Consider the following 20,538-nt stretch of genomic DNA (forward strand, 5'->3'; position numbering starts at 1 on the left):
CAGGCTGGCCTCAAACTCACAGTGTTCTGTCTGCCTCTGCCTCCTAAGTACTGGGATTAAAGTCGTGCACCACCACACCTGGCAGTTTTCCTATTCTTATCTACAGTTTTGAAACTAGAGCCTTGTTTATGCTGGACAAACACTTTACCACTGTGCTACATACCCATGTCTAAGAAAAGTTATACATTTTCTACTTTTTTCATAATTAGAGTAGATTTTATTTCATTTAAAAAATTATTGTTTGTTGTTGTAGGTGCTGGTGGTGCTGGTGTGTGTGTGTGTGTGTGTGTGTGTGTGTGTGTGTGTGTGTTGCAAGGCATTCTGTCCAGGGCCTCATGTATGCTAAACAAGCACTCTACCACCAACCTATATCCCTAGCCCTCAACAAATTCTTTTCAAAATAAGCTAAATGATGCTTTCAAAGGAAAAAAAGAATACCCAAACTAGCCCTGCAGAACAAAACCACTCACAGAATGGATACATCTTTAGAAGACTTCAGTAAATTTCTACACACAACGTGCAACATGAAAACTGGTAGAACTTGATTTGTTTGTATTAATGATCAATATTAAGAAATAACTAGATATGTAAGTCATATCCAAGATGTCTTGATTTCCCCCATAAAAGTGTTTCTGCCTGGCCACAGTAGCACACACCTGTAATCTCAGTATAAAAAGCCAAGAGGGATGGATCAGGAGTTCAAGGCCAGCCTTTGCTACATGAGATCACCTTTTAAAAACTATACAAAAGCCAAATAAACAGACTTTAAAAGAAAAAGCTATTTCTATGCTTATTTTGATGATTTGACATGGAATAAAGATAATAGAATTCACAGGCAAGCAAACCTCACTAGGACTTTTGTTAATTTATATTCCTTAAAGCACCAAAATTCAAACTACTAATCAATGCCATCCTTTGAATGAAAGTATGTAAGTGTAACATCCTACTCACTCTCATAATTTGTACTTTTAGAGAATCCTCTCAGAGTTGCAGACAAGTTCTGTAGTCTGTTCTTGTTCATGTTTGTTTACTCCATACTTTAAAAGTATTATATAAGGGGGGGACATTTTTCTTTTTACAAAATAAGTCCATTGTTTGACCTAGTTCTTTGCTTATAGAATTCAAATAAATCAAAACCAGAATGCAGTTTAAAATTAGTTCCCTGTTCTGTGTACTCAGGAAAGGTTTGCAAATGTGACACAGCACAAGCACAAATGCCATTTTCTAGCTGCCTACGGGAAGCTGCAGAGCTAGTCCCTAAGAAGAGAGGTCTGAGTCGGGCACAGTGGTGCACGCCTATAACCCCAGCACTCAGGGCGGCAGAGCCAGGCGCATCTCTGTGAGTCCGAGGCCAGCTTGGTGTATAAAGCAAGGAGGAGGAAGAAGCATATAAGTGGTCAGAGACGTCTAAAACCTCATATGAACCATTCACATGAATGGTAAAGTATAATCCCCCCACAAAACAATACAACAACAACAGCTCCAAGCAGATAAAGACACAACTGAATAAATATGTGTAGTTCTGTCTGTTCAAGTGCCCAGGTGTGAATTCAGGATTCAGAGTCATGACACTGGTATGTGTGGTTTTCCAGATTGGATGTTAGCTATTGTGGGTGCTGTAACTACAGACTATGTGATCAGAACACAGGAATTACAGAGAGAGGGAGCATTGCTGACCTAGAAAGAAAACTACCTTGGGCATCTTTAGTCCCTTCTACCTCTTTATCTGACCCAGCATCTTCCTCACTACCAGGTAAAAATCTGGAAATGTATTACTAAGCTTGCACAACCTCTAACTTCTTTCAGCCACAAAGCTGAGGGTCCTATAAGAGAACATGTAATACCTACGAGGTAAACTCTCACCTGCTGAACATCACTTCTTTTTATGACTTGATTTTGTCTGTGGCAGTGGGAGTTCATTTAACTCCTTCCATGGTGAAGCATGTTGAAAACCTGGATCTGTGCTCTCCATCATCAGTTGTGTATATTAATTAACTCAGAAAAAACCCCATCTTATTCCCTTTGGGGTAAGATCTGTGTTTTACTATGTAAGAGAACGTTTTTGATTTCCTATACATATGAATAGGTAATATATGCCAATGCCTTCAGCGGTAAGAGCAGCCATTCCTCCAAGTTACTCCTTAAAAAGTGTCCAGCAAGTATGATAATATGCATGTGAGGGGGAAGGACCAGGGAGGGGAGGAGGAGAAGGAATGAAAAAGAGGGAGAGAGAGACGGGGAAAGGTAAACAAAGGGAGACAGGAGGGGGAAATACAGTAAAATGCTAACACTTAGGGGCTTTTAGAATATGAAATATGGGATTTTTGTGTAATTTTCTACAACTGTTATTTCTGAAATCATTTCCTGAGATTCACAAGCTGAACCCTCTGGAAATCTGAATTTTTAACAAAAGTCTCCACTTTTTGGGTTGTGTTGCTTTTATGAGACTTAGAGCTTTCCTGTTTTACTTGCCAAGGGCTGGGATTGTAAGTATACACTCCCATGCCTGGATCTCAGTGATTCTCAGTACACTCTGAAATGTGCAAACTTCTGGGATGAGTCACCGAACGCAGTGGAAGAATCCAAATGTGAGCTTTTATGCTTTTCAAGAGAACCCATAAAGTAATTTCAGTTGCAACTAAGAGGCATCCTAATCAAATCCCAGCAAGTTGATTTTTTGTTTTTGTTTTTCAGGGAAAAAAATTATAACATTGATTCAAAGAGAAATGGAAATGGCAGGCCCTAGAATATTCCAAATAGGCCTGAGATAAAAAAAGAGAAACACTGATCTGGGCTTTACAATCACACTTGTAATTCAGCACTCAGGATGCTGAGGCAAGAGGGCTACTATGAGTTCAGGGCTAGCCTGGGCTACAGAGTAAACTTCAGGTTAGCCTGAGCTAGAATGAGACCAGGCCACAAAAAACAAGCAAACAAAAACCCAAAACAACCCTCATCAATGGATTATCAAAATATTTATTAGATATGAAATCAAAGATACTGTCTGGTTCCAAGAAAACCCTTTTACCAAAGTCTGGCATTGAGACAAAAGCCATAATTCCCTCCAGCACTTGGGTAAATAGTCCCTACTTGCTGAAAGGAATCATTCTCCTTGTCTCTGACAGAAAGGACCTCTGCACATTAAGGTCTAGGCTAGCTTCTAGGCCCCTTCAATCCCTACTCACAAGTATCTTTACATGCTTCAAAGACCTCCGCCCTGACTCACAGGTTCCCTCCTCCCAGGTACCTGTTCCCTTAAAACCCTAAAACTCGCTCTACTCCAATCCACTGTTACTTCTCTCTGCTCTCCAGGGAGACAGCCTCGGAAGTTTGGAATAAACATTTTCCCTTTTCACCCATAGAGTGGCTAGTTTGGTTTTTGTCACAGCACCCATTTCGCCCAGATACAATCTATAAAATATTGATAATTAGGGCTGAGCAGATGGCTTGGTAGGTTTAGACCCCCAGACCATGAGTAAAAGGCAGAGGCAGTCAATCCCCTGCAGTCCTAGTCCTGCCACAGCAAGATGGGAGGCAGAGACAAGACAATCTCCCTAAGCTCTCAGGCCAACTAACCTGTCCCATAAAGCAGCAAAGAGACGCTCTCTTGAGCACAGTAAAAAAAGGTTGTCCTCTGGCCTCCACTTTGTGCTGTGGTATGTGTGGGCCTGCACTCCACACACAAATAAGCATGCACACACATATACTCACTCTCCCCCCCACTGATAATTTAGAGTTCATAATCTGCTTTTCAAAAGACACTCTTTGGTAATAAGAATAAGTTATGCAATCAAAAGTGGGTAAAGGATAAGGGATTTGAACAGACTGCATGAGTAGCAACTGAGCAAGTGAAGACGCAGAACATCACTGGACATGCCAGCTGGGGCCGCAGTGAAATGGCCGTGTAGTTGTAGTAGCTATAGAAAAAAAGCTTGACTACCTCAGAAAGAGAAGTGGCTGTGCAGCCGCTAGAACTCCTGTGCGCTGCTCAGGGGAATATGAAACAGTAAAACCACTTTCTGAAAAGCTAAACCTGGCTGGGCACAGTGTTGCACACCTGCAGTCTCAGCACTCAGGGAGGCAGAGGCAGGTGGATCTTTGTGAGATCAAGGCCAGCATAGTCTACAAAGGGAGTTCAGGAGAGTGAAGGCTATACAGAGAAACCCATCTTGAAACAAAACAAAAAGCTAAACTTGGCCTAGTGTGGTGACACACGTCTTTAATCCCAGCACTTGGGAGGCAGAGGTCGGGCAGATCTCTGAGTTTGAGTCCAGCTTGGATGATAATCCAAGAGAGTCAAGGGTACACAGAGAAACCCTGTCTTGAAAAAAGCAAAAACAAAACAAAACAAATCACTAAATCTGCGTGTGCCTCATGACCTTACCTTTCCAGGCTCAAGTTTACCTGAGAGTTAAAGAAAGTATGTTAGAGCTATTGAGATGGCTGAGTGTGTGATGGTGCTTGCCACACAACTCACTTTAGAGATAAAATAACACACTCCTTTAATCCCAACATTTGGGAGGCAGAGGCAGGCGAATCTCTTGAGTTTGAGGCTAGCCTGGTGTACAGTGCGAGTTCTAGGACAGCCAGGGCTACACAGAGGAACCTGTCTCAAAAAACAAAAAGCAAACAAAATAAAGGAAGGAAAGGAAGGAAGGCGGGAAGGAGGGAGAGAAGGGAGGGAGGAGTAAAGAGGGAGGAAGGAAGGAAGGAAGGAAGGAAGGAAGGAAGGAAGGAAGGAAAAACAAAATAACACAGCACATGGAAATAAAAGTTGGCAACGTTATTTGACATGAGTGAGAAAGAATCCAAAGCAGGGAGTAAATGAATGCCTTCTCTAATCTGGCTGACCAGGAAACCTGTGAGCTGGGGTAACGCGGGGACTGTGTCTGGGAGCAGAGGGCAGCAGCAGCAGGGCTCTTACCCAGCAGGACGGCAGATAGGAGCCACTGCAGCACAGCAGCGGTTTGCAGGCGCCTCCCCAGGGGGATATTGAGAGGTGCGAACTCGATCTTCATGGTCTCACCGAGAGCACTGTCCTTTCCACAGGGTCTGCGGTACCAGCACTGACCAGGAGACCTAAGCTCTGGCGGCCAGGGAAGGTATCGATTAGCCCTGGGGCGGGAGGTAAGGGAAGATGGTTAACGCTGAGGCGAGATGTCACTGTCACTGTGCAGCGCGAGGTAGGACCCACTGCACTTGTGGAGAACTCAGCTTGCCTCTTGCCCAATTGCAGGACCTGGGTCTCCGCCCCTTTTTTCACCGTTTTTAGTCTGATGGGCCGCCTAGTGCTAAACTCCAGCTTCAGCTCTTAAACCCACCCCTTTCTCAGAACCCAAGGACTGGGTTAGTTTAGTTAGTTCTTGGGGGCAGAGTCGGGGTAGGGGATCCAGCACTAGCTGGAGGAAGGTATAGGACTTGAGTTTATTAGTCTGGGTCTCCTGTGTGTGTGTGTGTGTGTGTGTGTGTGTGTGTGTGTGTGTGTGTGTGTGTGTGTGTGTGTGTGTTTTCTTTTGTGTGTCCTAAAATTCCTATACAAATCCTGGGTAACTTCCTTTCATTCATTCTCACAACCGGTATTTACTGAAAGCCTACCAACTCACAATTATCCTGTTCTCAGAAAATGACTTGTGAGGGAAGGACAAAAATCTAAGCAAAGTAACCATACAACTGAGTAGTACATAATTACAAGACCTTGTTATGATCAGGAGACAGAAAGATCTAGAATGTGTTGGGATGACTTCTTGTGTCTGTGTCCTTCTCAGCTCCTAACTGCAAAGTGTGCACAGAATGTGTGTGGAGGCCTGAGGCCAACCTCAGATATGTTTCTCAAGACTGTCTTAGCCTTCTGTGGTTGTTGAGATAGAGTCAGTGGAGCCTGGGGCTCACCCAGTTAGGTTCTGCTGGCTATATTGGCTGCACAGCAAGCCCCAGGAATTCTCCACATCACCTCCCCAGCCTGACTTTTTACCTGGATTCTGGGCACCAGGCTCTGATCTTCACGCTTGCAAGCATCTGAACAGTCGAACTCTCTCTCTCCAGCCCTTCACCTGAGTTTTAAGCAACTAATTTAATTAAGTGAAGGTCTACAGGGCAAAGGGAACTGTATGTGCAAAGGTCTTCCTAAGGAAAGGGAAGGGTGCCATTTGTGACAGGTTGGTAAAACTGTTTTTTGTTTTCTTTTGCTTTTCTAGTTGAAGAGTTACTTTCTTCTCTCTTAGATTTCTTTCTGAGCCGTCCTTGAGGCTCCATGGGGACACTGTGATTCCACACTATGTCACACACTGTGAAGCTCTCTCGCCAACAACACTTTACAAGTATCCTATGCACTCCAGTTTGCAGCTAAGAAAATAAGGAAATCGGGGCTCAAAGTAGAGGCTAGCTGGGCTACACCTGACCCTGTCTCAAAATTTAAACAACCTACATACACGCACGCGCACACACACACACACACACACACACACACACTCGCATGGAAAGAGAGAGAGAACTGCGGCTTCCTGTTCTGGAAGCTAGGGAGAACAGAGACGAACTGATACGTGGATGAGAGATTGAGAGCTACACATGGTAGGACAGGTGAACACCTAAAACCCCTGACCCTAGTCACTTAGAATGTTACTGATGATGCTTTTGCTACTATCCCACAGAAAGCAGATGGTGGGCTGGAGAGATGGCTCAGAGGTTAAGAACACTGGCTGCTCTTCCAGAGGTCCTGAGTTCAATTCCCAGCAACCACATGGTGGCTCACAACCATCTGTAAAGAAATTGGGTACCCTCTTCTGGCGTGCAAGTGTGCATGTAGGCAAAACATTGTATACACAAATAAAATTATGTATATAAAAATAATTTTTTAAAAATTAAAAAAAAGAAAGCAGATGGTAAAGAATAACTGAATCTTTTGTTGGGGATGGGCAGTGGCCTTGAGAGAGGAACTCCTGTAGCTCAGGTCAGCCTGAGCTCTACATGCTGAGGAGCTTGGACACCTGCCTCCACCTCCGTAGCGTTAAGGGGCTGCAGGCATGCAACAGCATGGTCAATAGAACCACTTGCTAAAACAGCCAGCTACTTACTGGCAATTGGTACTAGATTGTATTATAGGCCATCAAGCAATTCCTGTCCTTAAGGGCTAGAGCCGATGAGGAAAAACAGTATGGTATAAAACACTGGTTTCAGACTCCCCCCACAGAAATACTGCTTAAGCCTTGGAACCTTCCAGTTCACAAAATGAAGTGAAGCAAAGCAGCTATGGGAGAAAAGAGCAGAAAACCTGGCTCCTGCCTAATCCACATCTTCCTCCTTCCTCAGGAGACTATTTTTAGTAACATGAAACTGGCATCAACACCCAACAGTGTCAGCTCTTCTGCATCATTTGCTCTTCCTTGGGTGTTGAGCTCATGTTGTGGGTGGCTCAATGTTTGAAAAAAAAAAAACAGTTCAAAGTGTGGGGTTGCACTTCAAAGTCTAACATCTGAACATCACTGAGTGCTTACAGCTCCAGGTACAGCACTACAAGCTGCACTCGACATGTCTGATTTCAACCCTAAAGGGCCCTTTCCAGGGTAGATAGTATTCCTTTTATCAATAAAGAAACTGACTCTAAAAGTCAAGCACATTTCCACATAGGATAGGTTAGGATAAGAAAGAACAGAACCAGGTTTCTACTATTTTGTGAAATAACTTTTGTCTTTCGAAGCCTGGCAAGTAACTACTGTAGCACAGTAACGCTTTTCTCAAATAAAGGAAGGAAGAGGGTGCTGTAGAACAAGGACACAGGTCTAAACTGGTCTGTTTGGATTAAGGGTAATTCGTTCAGTCAATAAACACTTGAGCAAATGATCAAAGAAAAGGCTAGATGGCAGACAATGTGCCTGCATCTGACACCGCTAGCAACTAAGCATCCACTGACAACATTCGCTCTAAACTTTTATTCTTACATCATTCATAAAAGTAAATTTGCGCCAGGCATGGTGTGGCACACCTTTAACCCAAGCAGTTGGGAGGCAGAGGCAGGTGGATTTCTGTGAGTTTGAGGCCAGCCTGGTCTACAAAGAGAGTTCCAGGAAATCCAGGGTTACACACACAGAGAAACCCTGTCTTAAAAAATAACTAACTAAATAAATAAGTTTGCAGTAGATCCTTGATATACATGTAAAAATATGACTATAAAATTTCTGGCAGAAAGTAGACTGGTAAAATATTTCTGAGATGAATATACAATAAACAATTTAATCTAGAATATATAAAAATACTTATAATTGAACAATAAAATAAACTTTAAAAATGAGTAAACTATTTGAGGAGACATTTTACCAGCAAAGAAATGTATAGAAAAAAAAGCTCACTATTAGCTGTTAGTGAAATTAAATAAATCACGTGTCTACCTATGTTTTGAAAAAGGACAATGGGATGCCGAGCATGGTGGCACATGCCTTTACTCTCAGCACTCAGGATAAAGAAGCAGGTGGATCCCTGGGAGGCCAACGACAGCCAGAGCTACATAGTGAAAAGAAAGATGACAATAGGGGTGGCTGAGAAGTCACTGAGTAAAGGCACTTGCCACCAGGACTGAACCCAATTTTGACTTCTGTGGTGTACAGAATAGAAGGAACGAAGTGACTTCTGTTAATTATCTTCTGACTTCTGAACCCACACATAAACAGAAAAATAAAATGTAATAGAATATTTTTAAATGGCAACACACATAACAATTCTTAACTAAAGAATAAGAGGGTCACAGTTCAAATTGCCCCATAGATTACTAAAGTGTAGACCGGACACTTAGCAATTTTAACTTCCTTGCTTCTTATCTTTGTGCTTTACCACAAAGCACAAAGTAGTGTGAACTGATACTAACAAGCAGGTGCCAACATGACATATTCTTGCAACTTAAGTTGGGCCTATTTTTAAGTTATCAATAAAATGTGCCTGGGGAGATGGCTCCTTGGATAAAGCACTGGCCACACAAGTATGAGGACCTGAATGTAAGTGCCCAGAGCTCACCTAAAGCCAGATGCAACAACAGACACACACGTGTGCCTGTAACCGATGTACTCCAGGGAGATAAGAGGTGGAGACAGGAGAATACCTGGCAGTTAGTGGGCTTATGAGCCTGCCATTCACAGAGGGCAGGGAGAAAGGGGCACAGAAAGAAAGAGACCCTGTTTCAAACAAGAGAGAAGTGTTAGGTCCCAAACCCCAAGTCCCCAAAAGGAAATGTTCCTGAAAATGTCCTAAATGATAGTCTGGGCTCAGTTCAGGCTGGACAAGGTAAAGAGAACGACGGCCTTCCCCAGAGCGGGGTGGTGCTTGCCTGAGTTTCCGCACCAGATGTAAGCAAGGGCACAATGAAAATACCAGACTAGAGTGTTCCAGGAGTGGAAAGAAAAGGCTTGTTGGGAATATGAGGTTGCCATGTGACTATCTCTCAGGTGGAGAGAAAATATCAAAAAGGTGGGGAAAGCCTTGCTGACTTTAAAGAGAGTGGGAGGGATGTGTGCAAGCCAGAACAGCCTGGAAGTTTAGAGCATGGTGGGGGAGGCTTGTGAGCCAGAAAAGCCAGAAGGCTATCGTAGGGGCTTTTTTATGTTACAAGTGTGTGCTAACAGGGACTTAGATGTCCCTCCTTTTCCTGGAGGGAAAGAAGTATAAGGTAATTTGGTGTCTCTTCCTGGCAGACAGAAACTCATTTCACAGCTTCCTGGGGACGGCTGACTGTAAGCCTCTATCTGTCTGCAAGCAGTCCTTCTGTTTACCCTGTCAGAGTCCAGCCTGAGTTGAGCCTGGACTGTCATTAGGCCATTTTCAGTGCTGTTGCCATTGCGGGGGGTGTGGGGGGTGTGGAGGTGGGATTTGGGACCTAACAGAAGGCAAGGCCTAACATCTACAGTTGTTCTCTGACGTAGACAGTGAATGCATGCACCTCCCCACCACCAAGACTACTAGCAACACACACACACATACACACACACACACACACACACACACACACACACACACACACACGTATTTATTTATTTATTTATTTATTTATTTATTTATTTATTTTGTAATGAAGTAATGGGGCTGGAGAGATAGCTCAGTGGTTAAGAGCACTTTCTGTTCCTTCAGGAGACTAGAGTTTGGGTTCCAGCACACAGCTCAGGCAGTCTACAATTACCTTAACCTCCAGCTCCAGGATCACAGGACCCATTTCTGGTCTCTGTGGGCACCTACACATGTGTGGCATACACACATGACACATAAAACATTGCAAAAAAAAAGAGTCAAGAATCTGAGAAATAGCTCAGTAGTTAAGAGTATTTGCTGCTCTTGCAGAGGACCTGGATACAGTTACCAATAAACACATGGTTGATCTAATGGATACCAGTACACATAAAATAAAATAACTAACTAAAATCAAATTAAAGTTTTAATGAAATATTCTATGTTGAGATTTGTTAAAATGGAGAGTTTAGGACAAAAGTTACAGTTCTGATTTCTCTAAAGTTAATTTCTCATGAAATAATCTTTCTTTTTGTTCATATCCCTCCACATACACACAGAAGCCAACTGCTGTTGTTACTATAATCCCCTGGGAAGGACCAGTTTTGGTTAAAGTCAAATAAGACATTTTCACTGTGGTAATTCCAATGGAATGTCCTTCAAGAAACTATTTTCAGAATTTCCTTGAGAAAACTTCAAAAAATTTGCTCTGGCTGGTTTTCTTATTTTCCGATTGATTAGTTATTTTGCCAGTGTGATGGGGCTTGGGGATGTGGGTTCTGGGTGGGCATGCAGGAGTGCTGCCAGCATACCATGGCTGTGATAGCATCACCGTGGAGCAATATGTCTTTTTGTCTATGTTTTTCTATTGCTAAAGTTATCACAAGGACTCAGATTCAAGATACAATCCTGCTTTTTGCTCCTCCTCTGAAAGTTCTAGGAATCTAGCCTAAATTGTCTACTCCCACCAGTGTGCTTCTAATAAATGATGGCCACTTTACAAAACATGTGCCTCCCTAGTTGGTTTTGTTTGATATAAAGGCTCTATATGTAGCCTTGACTTAGACCACACTTGCTTGGAACTCACAGAAATCCTCCTGCCTTTGCCTCCCAAATGCTGAGATTAAAGGCATGCACCTCCACAACTTGTCCCTGGCTGTTCTTTATAATGATATATTACAAGATTATAAGCTATTACTCACAGAGACTAGGATGGTTATTGCATTCTTCCCATGACTCCACTTTCATGTTCACTAGGCCTGTGAACTTGGAGCACCATCAAGCCAATCAAGGCAGGAAAAAGGAGATACTGGGGAGGCGTACTGAAACTGTGTCTAGGCATGTTTTTAAAAGAGGCAGTAAGAAACTAAACAGCACTGGGGGGAAAAAGTCAGGGGTATGTAGTACACCCGTGGGCTCTCACCAGAACCCAACAAAGGCACCCTGATCTTGGGTCTTCCAGCCACCAGAACTGTGACAAATACATTCTGTTATTTATAAGATGCTATGCCTCTGGTTTATTGTTATAGCAGCGAGAAACATTCTGAGTCAGACCAATCTAGAAGATGGGGCTTGAACTCAGGCATGTGTCTCTGGTTGATTATGCCTTCTTGTACATGACATGTTGCCTTGCCTGAACTTCCACTCCACCACCACCGTCATCATCATGTGGCTCTGTTTCTTGAACACATGTCTATTTTCCATGTCCTGGCCACTGTCATGAGTCTCTTATATTACTGCACCTCCTAACTGGTCTCCCCACCGTGAGTTTCTCTATCAACTATCTCTTGATTTCTTTTCCATTGTACACCTCCTATAAGTTGGATGAATGTCCTCCAGAGATTCATGCAAAAGGACTGGTTCCCAGGAGAGATATTTAGGGGAGGTGCTTAGACTTTAAAATAGTAAGATCTGGTAGGTCTTTAGGTATTGTGGCATAACTAGGGGATACTAAGATCTTGTCATTTGTTACTTTTGTAAATGCTATGACAAATCCTTAAAGTAAATAAGCTATTTTGGGGACCAGTTGACATGTCCATCAGTCTAGGCTGAGAAGGCATGGCAGCAAGAGTTTTTGTGGATGGCTGTTCACATGGCCCCAGAATGGTAAGCAGAAAACACAGGTTCTAACCAGGAGTGTGGACTTTCAAAGGTCCTTTCCCAGGTGCCTATTTCAAACCACGTAGGCCGCATCTTGTGAAGGCTCCACAGCTTGCAAACTAATGTCATAAACTAGTGATCCAGTGTTTAAAATATGAGCTGCTGGATGACATTACAAATTTAAACAATAGCATCCTTTCTATTCTCTTATCTTTTTGACTCAAGATGTGACCTTTAACCTCAATGTAGACTCCTGCAATCTTTCCCATGAGGGGTCACCTTCCACAGGAAACAAATGGGGCTGTTGGCTCTTAAGCTTCATGCTCTGGAGTTGTGAGCCAATGCAAACTGACATCAAGGTCCATTGTTATTCTGTCTATCATGGTGGGGAGCACGGCAGTGGGCAGACAGGCAAGCACAGCATTGGAGCAGTAGCTGAGAGCTTACATCTTGAGATACAACCATGAGGCAGAAGGAGAGATCTGGAATTGCCCTGGGCTTTTGAAACTTCAAAACACACCTGAGTGACAACACATCTCCTCCAACAAGCCTCACTTCATAATCCTTCCTGAACAGTTCCATCAAGCAGGCCAAACATAGGAGGCTACTGGGGCCACCCCCTCCAAACACCGCAGCTACTTTGCTACAATGATGGGATTTAAACGATGCTTACTGAGTTTTCCAAAACACCAAAACTTAATATTGTCAGTCATAAAAAAAAAAAAATCTCAGAATTTCTTTCCATTGTTCTCACAATGGGTGAAATATCAGCTTTTAAAACAAGATTGCTTTTTACTTTTGTGTTTATGTGTGTCGTGCGTACCTGTGCAAGAAGACCATGTTATATCCCCTGGGGCCATTACAGTTGGTTGTAAGCAGCCCAACACGAGTGCTGGGATTACAGATCATCTACTTATTTCTTGCCTTTCAACTGTAACTTTCTGGATTGCAATGCTGCATGATTTACCATTTGAACATCTTCCTGTTAAAAAGTTTCAGGAGGAGTAAAGGGACACAGGTGTTTTCAAGCCCTTTTAAGGAGCTCTACTCATTTGCCTTCCATCTTGTCATCATCAGTCACTGTCTCCCACTGAGAAGTAGTTTGGGTTTATTCTACGGTCAGGGCTTTACTGTATTTCCCAGGTTAACACCGAGACCATAGTCTTGTCTCAGTCTCCTGGGTGAGTAGTTGTGGTGAAGGGAATGCACATCTGTTGTTTCTGTTTATGGTACTCAAGATGGAATGAGGGGGCTCATGCTTGCTGGGACAGTGCTCTACCTCTGAGCTACATCCTTAGAAAACAGAAAAAGCATGTGAGATTTTCCTAATAGGTAGTTAGGACACACAACATGCAGAGACTACTCAGTTATAATAAATTGTATAATCTGTGTACACTGTCTCACTTTTGGAAGACAGTAGATAAATAGATCGAGTCCCACTTGACTTAATATTAGAGAGGGTTTATAGCCTCAGATTGTTTGGATTATTACCTTCAGTGTAAATATCTAATATTCAAATAGTACTTTGCAGGTTTAAATTGTTTCTACAAACTTTATTCTGACTGTCATCAGAGAAACTGCTGTGCCATTTTTATGAATGAGGAGATGGACTGGGCAGTGGACAACACACACACACACGTGAAAACAGATACGGTATCAGTGTGTCACATTAATATGCTCTAGTGTAAATGGACTGTGTTGTAGGCCCTACGCAGAGAGGATTTCACACCTGGAGCATCACTTTCTCAATCCCTGTCTGAGCCACAAGCATTATAGGAGAGTGACATGGTCCTCTCAGCATAGCTCTCTGTGGATGCTAAAGCACTGACAGGCATGGCCCTGTGTGGCAATGGGATGAGGTGCATGCTGGTCAAGCACTCTAGCACTGAGCTGAATCTCTGGTCATCTACATTATGTTTAACGTTTCCATATTATGTTGTATTGAAACACTCTATTTAACTAAGCCACACTGTAAGATGTTTCAGCTGTTTCAATGTTTTTCTATATTATAAAAAAAATTATACCAGTTTGTTTCTTTAGAATAATTCCAAGAATGGAATTTTATGATGAAAGAGGAAATATGTTTATGAAAGTTATTACCATTGCCAATGTGACTGGACTTAGGACACATAGGAGATGGTGGGGTACATCTCCGGCTGTGTTTGTGAAGGCTGGTTTCAGAGAGGGAAGAATCTGTCTTGTATGTGGGTGGCACCAGCCAATGGACTAGAGACCTGGATGGAATAAAAATATGAAAGAAGAACGCTAAGAGAGCACCCACATTTCCCTCCCTGCTCCCTGGCCCTCCGTGATGTGAACTGAACCACCTCCCCATGCCTTGCCCACCACGACAGATGGAAGGAACTTTCTGGAAGCATGCCAAAAATAAGTGTTTTTCTCTTTAATTGTTTCTTTTGGGTATTTTTGGTCACAGCAATGTGAAAAGTAACTAGAGAAGAAGGGTCACTGGTGTAACTAACCTTGACAATGTGGTTCTTTGGCTTTTGGAACTGATTTCCAGGAGGGATTTGGAAAACAACACCATAATCATTAAAATAGCTTGGTATTGGCATTGAAACAGACACACTGGCAGTAGATCCAAATATATGTGGAAACTTAATATATGATATTACAAACTGGATGGGGAAAAGAAGCGTCTTAATAAATGGCATTGGCACTACTGTTTGAAAAGAAAATAAAGCTAGCTTGCTCATTAACTCCAAAAACCAAAACAAATTTCAAAAAAGATCTGAGATATAAATGGGAAAGAATTCTACTGATGTACTCCAAGAGGAAAACATGACTTAAAAAAAAATGTGTGGAGGAGGAGTTTTAAAAATACAACCTAAAATCCAGAATCAATAAAAAAAAATTATTTAGATTGGGCTGAAATTTTAAAAAATCTGCAGGGAAACAAATCTTAAAAGTAGAAAAATCAAGAAGTCTTTCTCCCTTCCTCCCCAAATATCATTATTTACAGCCTGTATTTCTCATATCAATCTAGAATTTCTTAAAACGCAACTATGTTGACATATCAGGAATAACAAAGCAGTTTAGAACATCTTCTGGGCCATGAGGGTTAATTTTATGGTCAAACGCCTGAGTTAAAAGATCTCTAGATAACTGGTCAAATATTGTTCATTGTGTGTTTCTGAGAGATGAGGATTTGAGTGGTGAACTAAGCTCAGTAGATGCTCTTTCTGAGTGGCTTGGATAGAGCAAAAGGGTGGAGGGAATGTGAAATCGCTCTTGTTCCACTGAGTTAAGACACCGATCTTTTCCTGCCATCAGTGCTCCTAGTCCTCAGACCCTCAGAGAGGCTCACACTTTCAAGCCATCATATTCACTTTTGTGGGTGTCCAGTCTGTAGACAACAGATTGGATAGCCTTTCAGCCTCCTCATTTGCATGGGCTACTGCTTTACTATCCGTCTGTTTATCCTGCCTATCTGCTCACTCAGTTTCACGGGGGAACACTTACTGTCCCAGGCTGCATTCCTTTCATTACACTCCGAGCTGACAGGCTTGCATTTATTGCTATAGGATTTTATTTTATCTTATAGTGCCACCATTTACGTGGTGGCACTATACAACTTTGTTAGTGAAAATACTTTTGTTAGTGAAGCATCCACTTCCTGTTACTGTAACAACATTTCTGCTTTCAAGTTGGCCCCAAATTTAGATGAATCAATGACACCTACTTCTATTTTGGGATGTACTACTTATGTTGTCCCAATCCCCGCCCCCCCCCCCCAAATAAGTCTTTTCTATCAATCAGGGCATGCCACTTGTGATGAGTAGTCATGTCCCACTTTTGTTTATTTTTCTGGAATTTTCTAATAGCCTTTTTTTGTCACAACATAGGCACATCGTAGGTATATGCATTGGGTTTTAGATCATACCACAGTGCACCTGGCCTCCCATGTTCTCCCAAGATGCCTTGGTTCCTACCTGCTGCAGGCGCCTAGCATACCCCGCCCTCTACCATGAGCTTTCCAGCCCAGGGGCAGGGGCTTCCCTTTCCTCTTCACTATACAATCCAGGCGTTTTGGTTCCCCTTGCTCTTCCTCTTTTTGCTCTCCTCTCTCTTTCTGTATTCTCCCCCCCCCCGCCCCCCCCCGCCCCACCGTATGGCAGTCTAGAGCTGCTCCAATAAATCTACACTTTTATACTATAACTTCGTCTTGCAATTACCTCACCCTGTTGTTCCAGTCAGCATGATGTATTATTTGGGAGAGATGACAGATGGAAACAATGTGTCACTGACATTCTGAGAGCAGGAAATTGATGAGGAAAGATAAAAATGACGACACCTGTCCCACTTCCAGGACCAGTTAATGATGTAAGAACTGTGCTAGTTAATTAAGAGAATCCTTTCTAACCCTTACATTAATTTTTCTAAGGTATGTATAATCATCTCTATTTTATAGATAAGAAAACTGAGGCTATGGCCATGGGAAATTTGCAGTGAGTGCCCCAAGGTGCTAGCCCATCAGCATGCAGTAATTGGTGGGCACAAAGCTACACATGGTACTTGCCATTAAGTGGAAATTAGTGTAGGGAAACACTCCTATTAAGAGTCAGGGTGAAGCCAGGCGTGGTGGAGCACACCTTTGATCCCAGCACTTGGGAGGCAGAGGCAGTGGACTGCTGAGGCCAGCCTAGTCTACAAAGCAAGCCTAGGATTGATTTCTAAGATTACACAGAGAAACCCTGTCTCAAAACATGCAAACAAGTCAAGGTGGCCTAAATCTGGTCCCACTTCTGCTTCCAGTGAAGGGCAGTGGAGGCTCTTGTTGCCTTGTCAGAGTTCCCTTGAGAAAGTGATGTCCCTGCTCTGCCTTATAAACTGGGTGAGTCCCACCGGCCATGCCTGTTTTGCTCTCTCTTAACGGGGTTATCCATAGTACTTTGTTTTGATGTATTTGTTTTTTCATAGCTGCTGAAAGAAAATACCACAAACTTTTGACTTCAAACAGAAACTTGAGCCTGGTGAGGTGACTCATACTGTCAGTCTCGAGATAGGATTGAAGCAGGAGTATCTTGAAATTTTCTGGCTAGCCAGGGGTACAGGAAGAGTTCCAAGTCTGCTTCAGCTAGAGTTTAGGCTCTATCTCAAAACAAAAACAAACAAAAAACCCATAGAATCAAACCGTAATCTGTTCTATTCCAGTTTGAGAGGCCAGAAACCCAAAAACAGTTTTACTGGCCCAAATCCAAGTGTTTCGGGGCCTGCCTCACAGGCTAGGAGAGAATTCTCTCCTTGTCTCTTCCAGTTTCTGATGAACACAGACACCCCGGTCTCCTCTCCATAGTGTCCCCCTTACTCGAACCACTGCCTTCCACTTATTAAGGCTACATGCGATTATATGCTAAGCTGCATCTCAAAATCCCGAATCTAAACAGACTTGGACACCACATGAAGTAGCATTTACAGGCTCCAGGGATAAAGCCCTGACAACCCTGTGGGCCACTATTCGACCTGCTGAGTACAGCATTCGACAGTGGCCAGTTCGGCGATCTCTAACAACCTATAAGGTTGCTCTTGTGTTCAAACAAGGCTCGGGTATAAAGTCAGTAGTTTCTAAGGCACCAGCCAAGGAAAATATAGGTAGAAAACTTCGAACCCCTACCCAGACCTAGCCGATGAACAGGATATTCTCCCCCGTTGAGTGGAGAGTGAGATCTGACTCTCACACGAACTCTGGTGCCCCTTTTCTGACTACATCCCCTGGATGGGGAGGCCTGGCGGCACTCAGAGGAAGGATAGCAAGTTACCAAGAAGAGACTGATACTCTAAGAGCATATATATGGGGAGGAGGTCTCCCTCAATTACAGACATAGGGGAGGGGAGGGGGAAAGTGGGAGGGAGGGAGGAATAGGAGGATACAAGGGAAGGGCTAACAATTGAGATGTAATATGAATAAATTAATAAAAAAATGAAAAAAATCCGTAGTTTCAAGAGGATTAAAGAATGGAGTAAAAGCCTCGTGTGATGGCGCACGCCTTTAATCCCAGCACTCCAGCGGCAGAGGCAGCAGATCTCTGTGAAGACAAGCCCAGCTTGGGCTATATAAAGCGAGTTCCAGGGCAGCCAGAGAAACCCAGTCTAAAAACAAACAAACAAACAAAAAACCAAAAACCGAAGTAAAAGGCCTGTTAACAGACCTTGCCGTTAGGATTTGCACGTTCTTTCCAGGAAGCCTTGCATCAAGTTAACTTGCTTTTCAACACCTCAGGGCCGAGTTCTCTACCTGGAAGCCTTCCCACCTCAGTACCTGCCCCTCTAGGGCTCCGCAGACTCAACTTGGCAACTTCCTTAGGGCTTTGGTAGCATCCGGCCTCTGGGATCTGTCCGTACTGTTGCCTGTCAAAATAGAGATAATTCCACCCGAGTGTGTGTATTTTCTAAGCCTTTATGATGTTACCACAACACAGTTATATTACACAATCGAGATACTGGCATTTTTCATGCATCCAGGTGAAAAACTGGCGTGCAAAAATTTGAATTTAGAGAGGCATTATGTGAGACAGCCCAAAGGACGAGGGGAGGGGCCTTAGCGCTAGGGTCGCTGAGGACCCGCCCGTGGCGCAGGCGCAGTCTTCAATACTCGCCATGCCGACTGTCAGCGTGAAACGAGACCTGCTCTTCCAAGCCCTGGGTCGGACCTACAGTGAGTGCCCGCCCTGGGGCCTGGGCTCTGTGGTCTGGGGGAGCCAGGCTGTCCTTATAGAAGAGCGTGCTGGCGGCGTTCATGCAGCCATGTGGGGATCTGGCCATGCCCGGCCGGAGTCGGCTGGGGCGCGCTAACGGGCGCGGAGGCTGGGCTGAAGTAGCTTCTCGGAAGCAGCTCTGCGGAGGGTGCGTTGCATCATCCGCGCGTGTCGGGCCCTCCGTCTCATTCATCCAGACACCGACTTTGGTGTCGGGGCACAGAGTCGGAAGGATGGATGCCCGGGGTTACATCACGGATGTAGGCTGCTCTGTGGAACCAGATTGACAGCGAAGGCGGGGAGGGGGGACGTTTGAGAACGACGTGGGTCTCACTGTGCAGCTCAGGTGCCTTTGAACACGCTGTCTTCCTGCCTCAGTTTCTTTGAGTGCTGGGGTAACTGGCGTGCGCCACCAAGCCCCGGTATTCGCTTTATTTAGTGTCGGCTGGGCTCCAGGTGTGTTTCGGGCAGTGTTTAAGAGTAGAGGTATGCACATGCCACGCAAATGAGGCAATAACGAACCATGATATTAGCCGAATGATTTATTGGAAATGCTAACTGTTTCTAAGGAAGGGAAACTAGCTGGTGACAGGAGCAGCATTTGATAGGTAACTGTTGATTTGAGGCCCGGAATATTCACGACACACTTCCTCTCTTCCTCAGTTCTAAAGCTAAACCATTGGATGGAGGCGGGGTAAAGGGAGGTAAATATTAAGCAAATTATCATTTTCTACGCAGATGTAGTAATTGAAATAATATCTGCCCCGCCCTGCAATTTATCAGCTTTTATAAAGGTCGTAACAAGTGGCTTATTAGAGTGCCTCCCCTACCCCCGTTTTTGAATGTTAGAGGCCAAAGTGGTAACAAAGCAAGAGGTGCAGCTGCTCGTAGTGACACAGTACTGAAGTCGCTCTCACAGATAAACTTCAAATGTTACCCATTCCCTAGTAACCTTTGCTTACTTGTTCTGTTCTTTTTGAGACAGAACCTTATTCTGAAGTCCACGCTGGCGCTAAACTTGCGATAAAACCATAGTTGTGAGCAGGAACTGTCCCACATCCTTAGAAATAGAGGAAGCATCTTTGCTTTTGGAATGTGGTCCTAATTTCTCATCCAATTCCCATCATATAATATGCTTATTTACATTGTGCACCCTGTTAGCCTAAACCATATCGAACTACTGGTGGTTGCTATGTCTTTAACTGCACAAGATGGTGTGTGGCAAGTTTAACGTGTTTAGGATTAGTTCCTAGTAAGGTCCTTATCTCTGGAAAAGTAATAAATTGTCTGAATTTTAAAAGCCTTCTAACCTGTATGCTATTATTAGATAATATTTTAATACATTCTCTAGTTGTCCCCTTTCCTGTTCCACCTTGAAATGGCGAGTGATCAAATAAACTTGATTTTTTTTCCCACATAGGCTCTTTTGAAATTCGCTGTCATAAATACTGATGTTACTGATTTCTATTGTCTTCTTTCTTGACCCTTCCTTTTTAAATGCCAGTTCAGTGGCAGTTGGAGTTGGAAAAGCTCATTGACCAAAGCATGGAGTTTCCAGATGAAGTGTGGATCCCATTTGTTTCTCTTGAATTTGGCCCTTTTTTTATTTTCAAATACTGCTCAATTTATGCTTGTACATTTCACTTTCTTATTTAGGCCTTCCTAGGGTTGCTGTCCTTCTGAAGTCTCCTGTTATTTCCACTTGCCACTGTCACACTCCATATCTTTTCTTGTGGAGCACATT

General features: G+C 43.5%; 2 protein-coding genes across 3 annotated transcripts in view; one reads left to right on the forward strand and one right to left on the reverse strand.

The window, feature by feature from the left end:
• Window positions 1-18,514, reverse strand: part of LOC311595545 (2-acylglycerol O-acyltransferase 1-like) — a 41,184-nt gene extending 22,670 nt beyond the window's left edge. Inside the window, exons 1-5 of one of the 2 annotated variants that reach the window (XM_084778377.1) lie at window positions 18,249-18,514; window positions 16,275-16,350; window positions 14,182-14,315; window positions 5,972-6,050; window positions 4,925-5,115 (exon numbers count right to left, since the gene is read on the reverse strand). In XM_084778377.1, coding sequence (XP_084634503.1) covers window positions 4,925-5,115; window positions 5,972-6,050; window positions 14,182-14,212 — 301 coding nt within the window. In that variant the 5' untranslated portion in view covers window positions 14,213-14,315; window positions 16,275-16,350; window positions 18,249-18,514. The remainder of the gene's footprint in view (window positions 1-4,924; window positions 5,116-5,971; window positions 6,051-14,181; window positions 14,316-16,274; window positions 16,351-18,248) is intronic. The other variant, XM_084778378.1, reaches the window with a different exon arrangement.
• Window positions 18,515-18,636: 122 nt separating this feature from the next.
• FARSB (phenylalanyl-tRNA synthetase subunit beta) overlaps window positions 18,637-20,538 on the forward strand; it is a 62,196-nt gene continuing 60,294 nt past the window's right edge. Inside the window, exon 1 of the mRNA XM_084778376.1 lies at window positions 18,637-18,754. Coding sequence (XP_084634502.1) covers window positions 18,697-18,754 — 58 coding nt within the window. The 5' untranslated portion in view covers window positions 18,637-18,696. The remainder of the gene's footprint in view (window positions 18,755-20,538) is intronic.

This window comes from Acomys minous (genome assembly GCF_964271855.1).
Source record: "Acomys minous genome assembly, chromosome: 4".
Lineage (NCBI taxonomy): Eukaryota > Metazoa > Chordata > Mammalia > Rodentia > Muridae > Acomys > Acomys minous.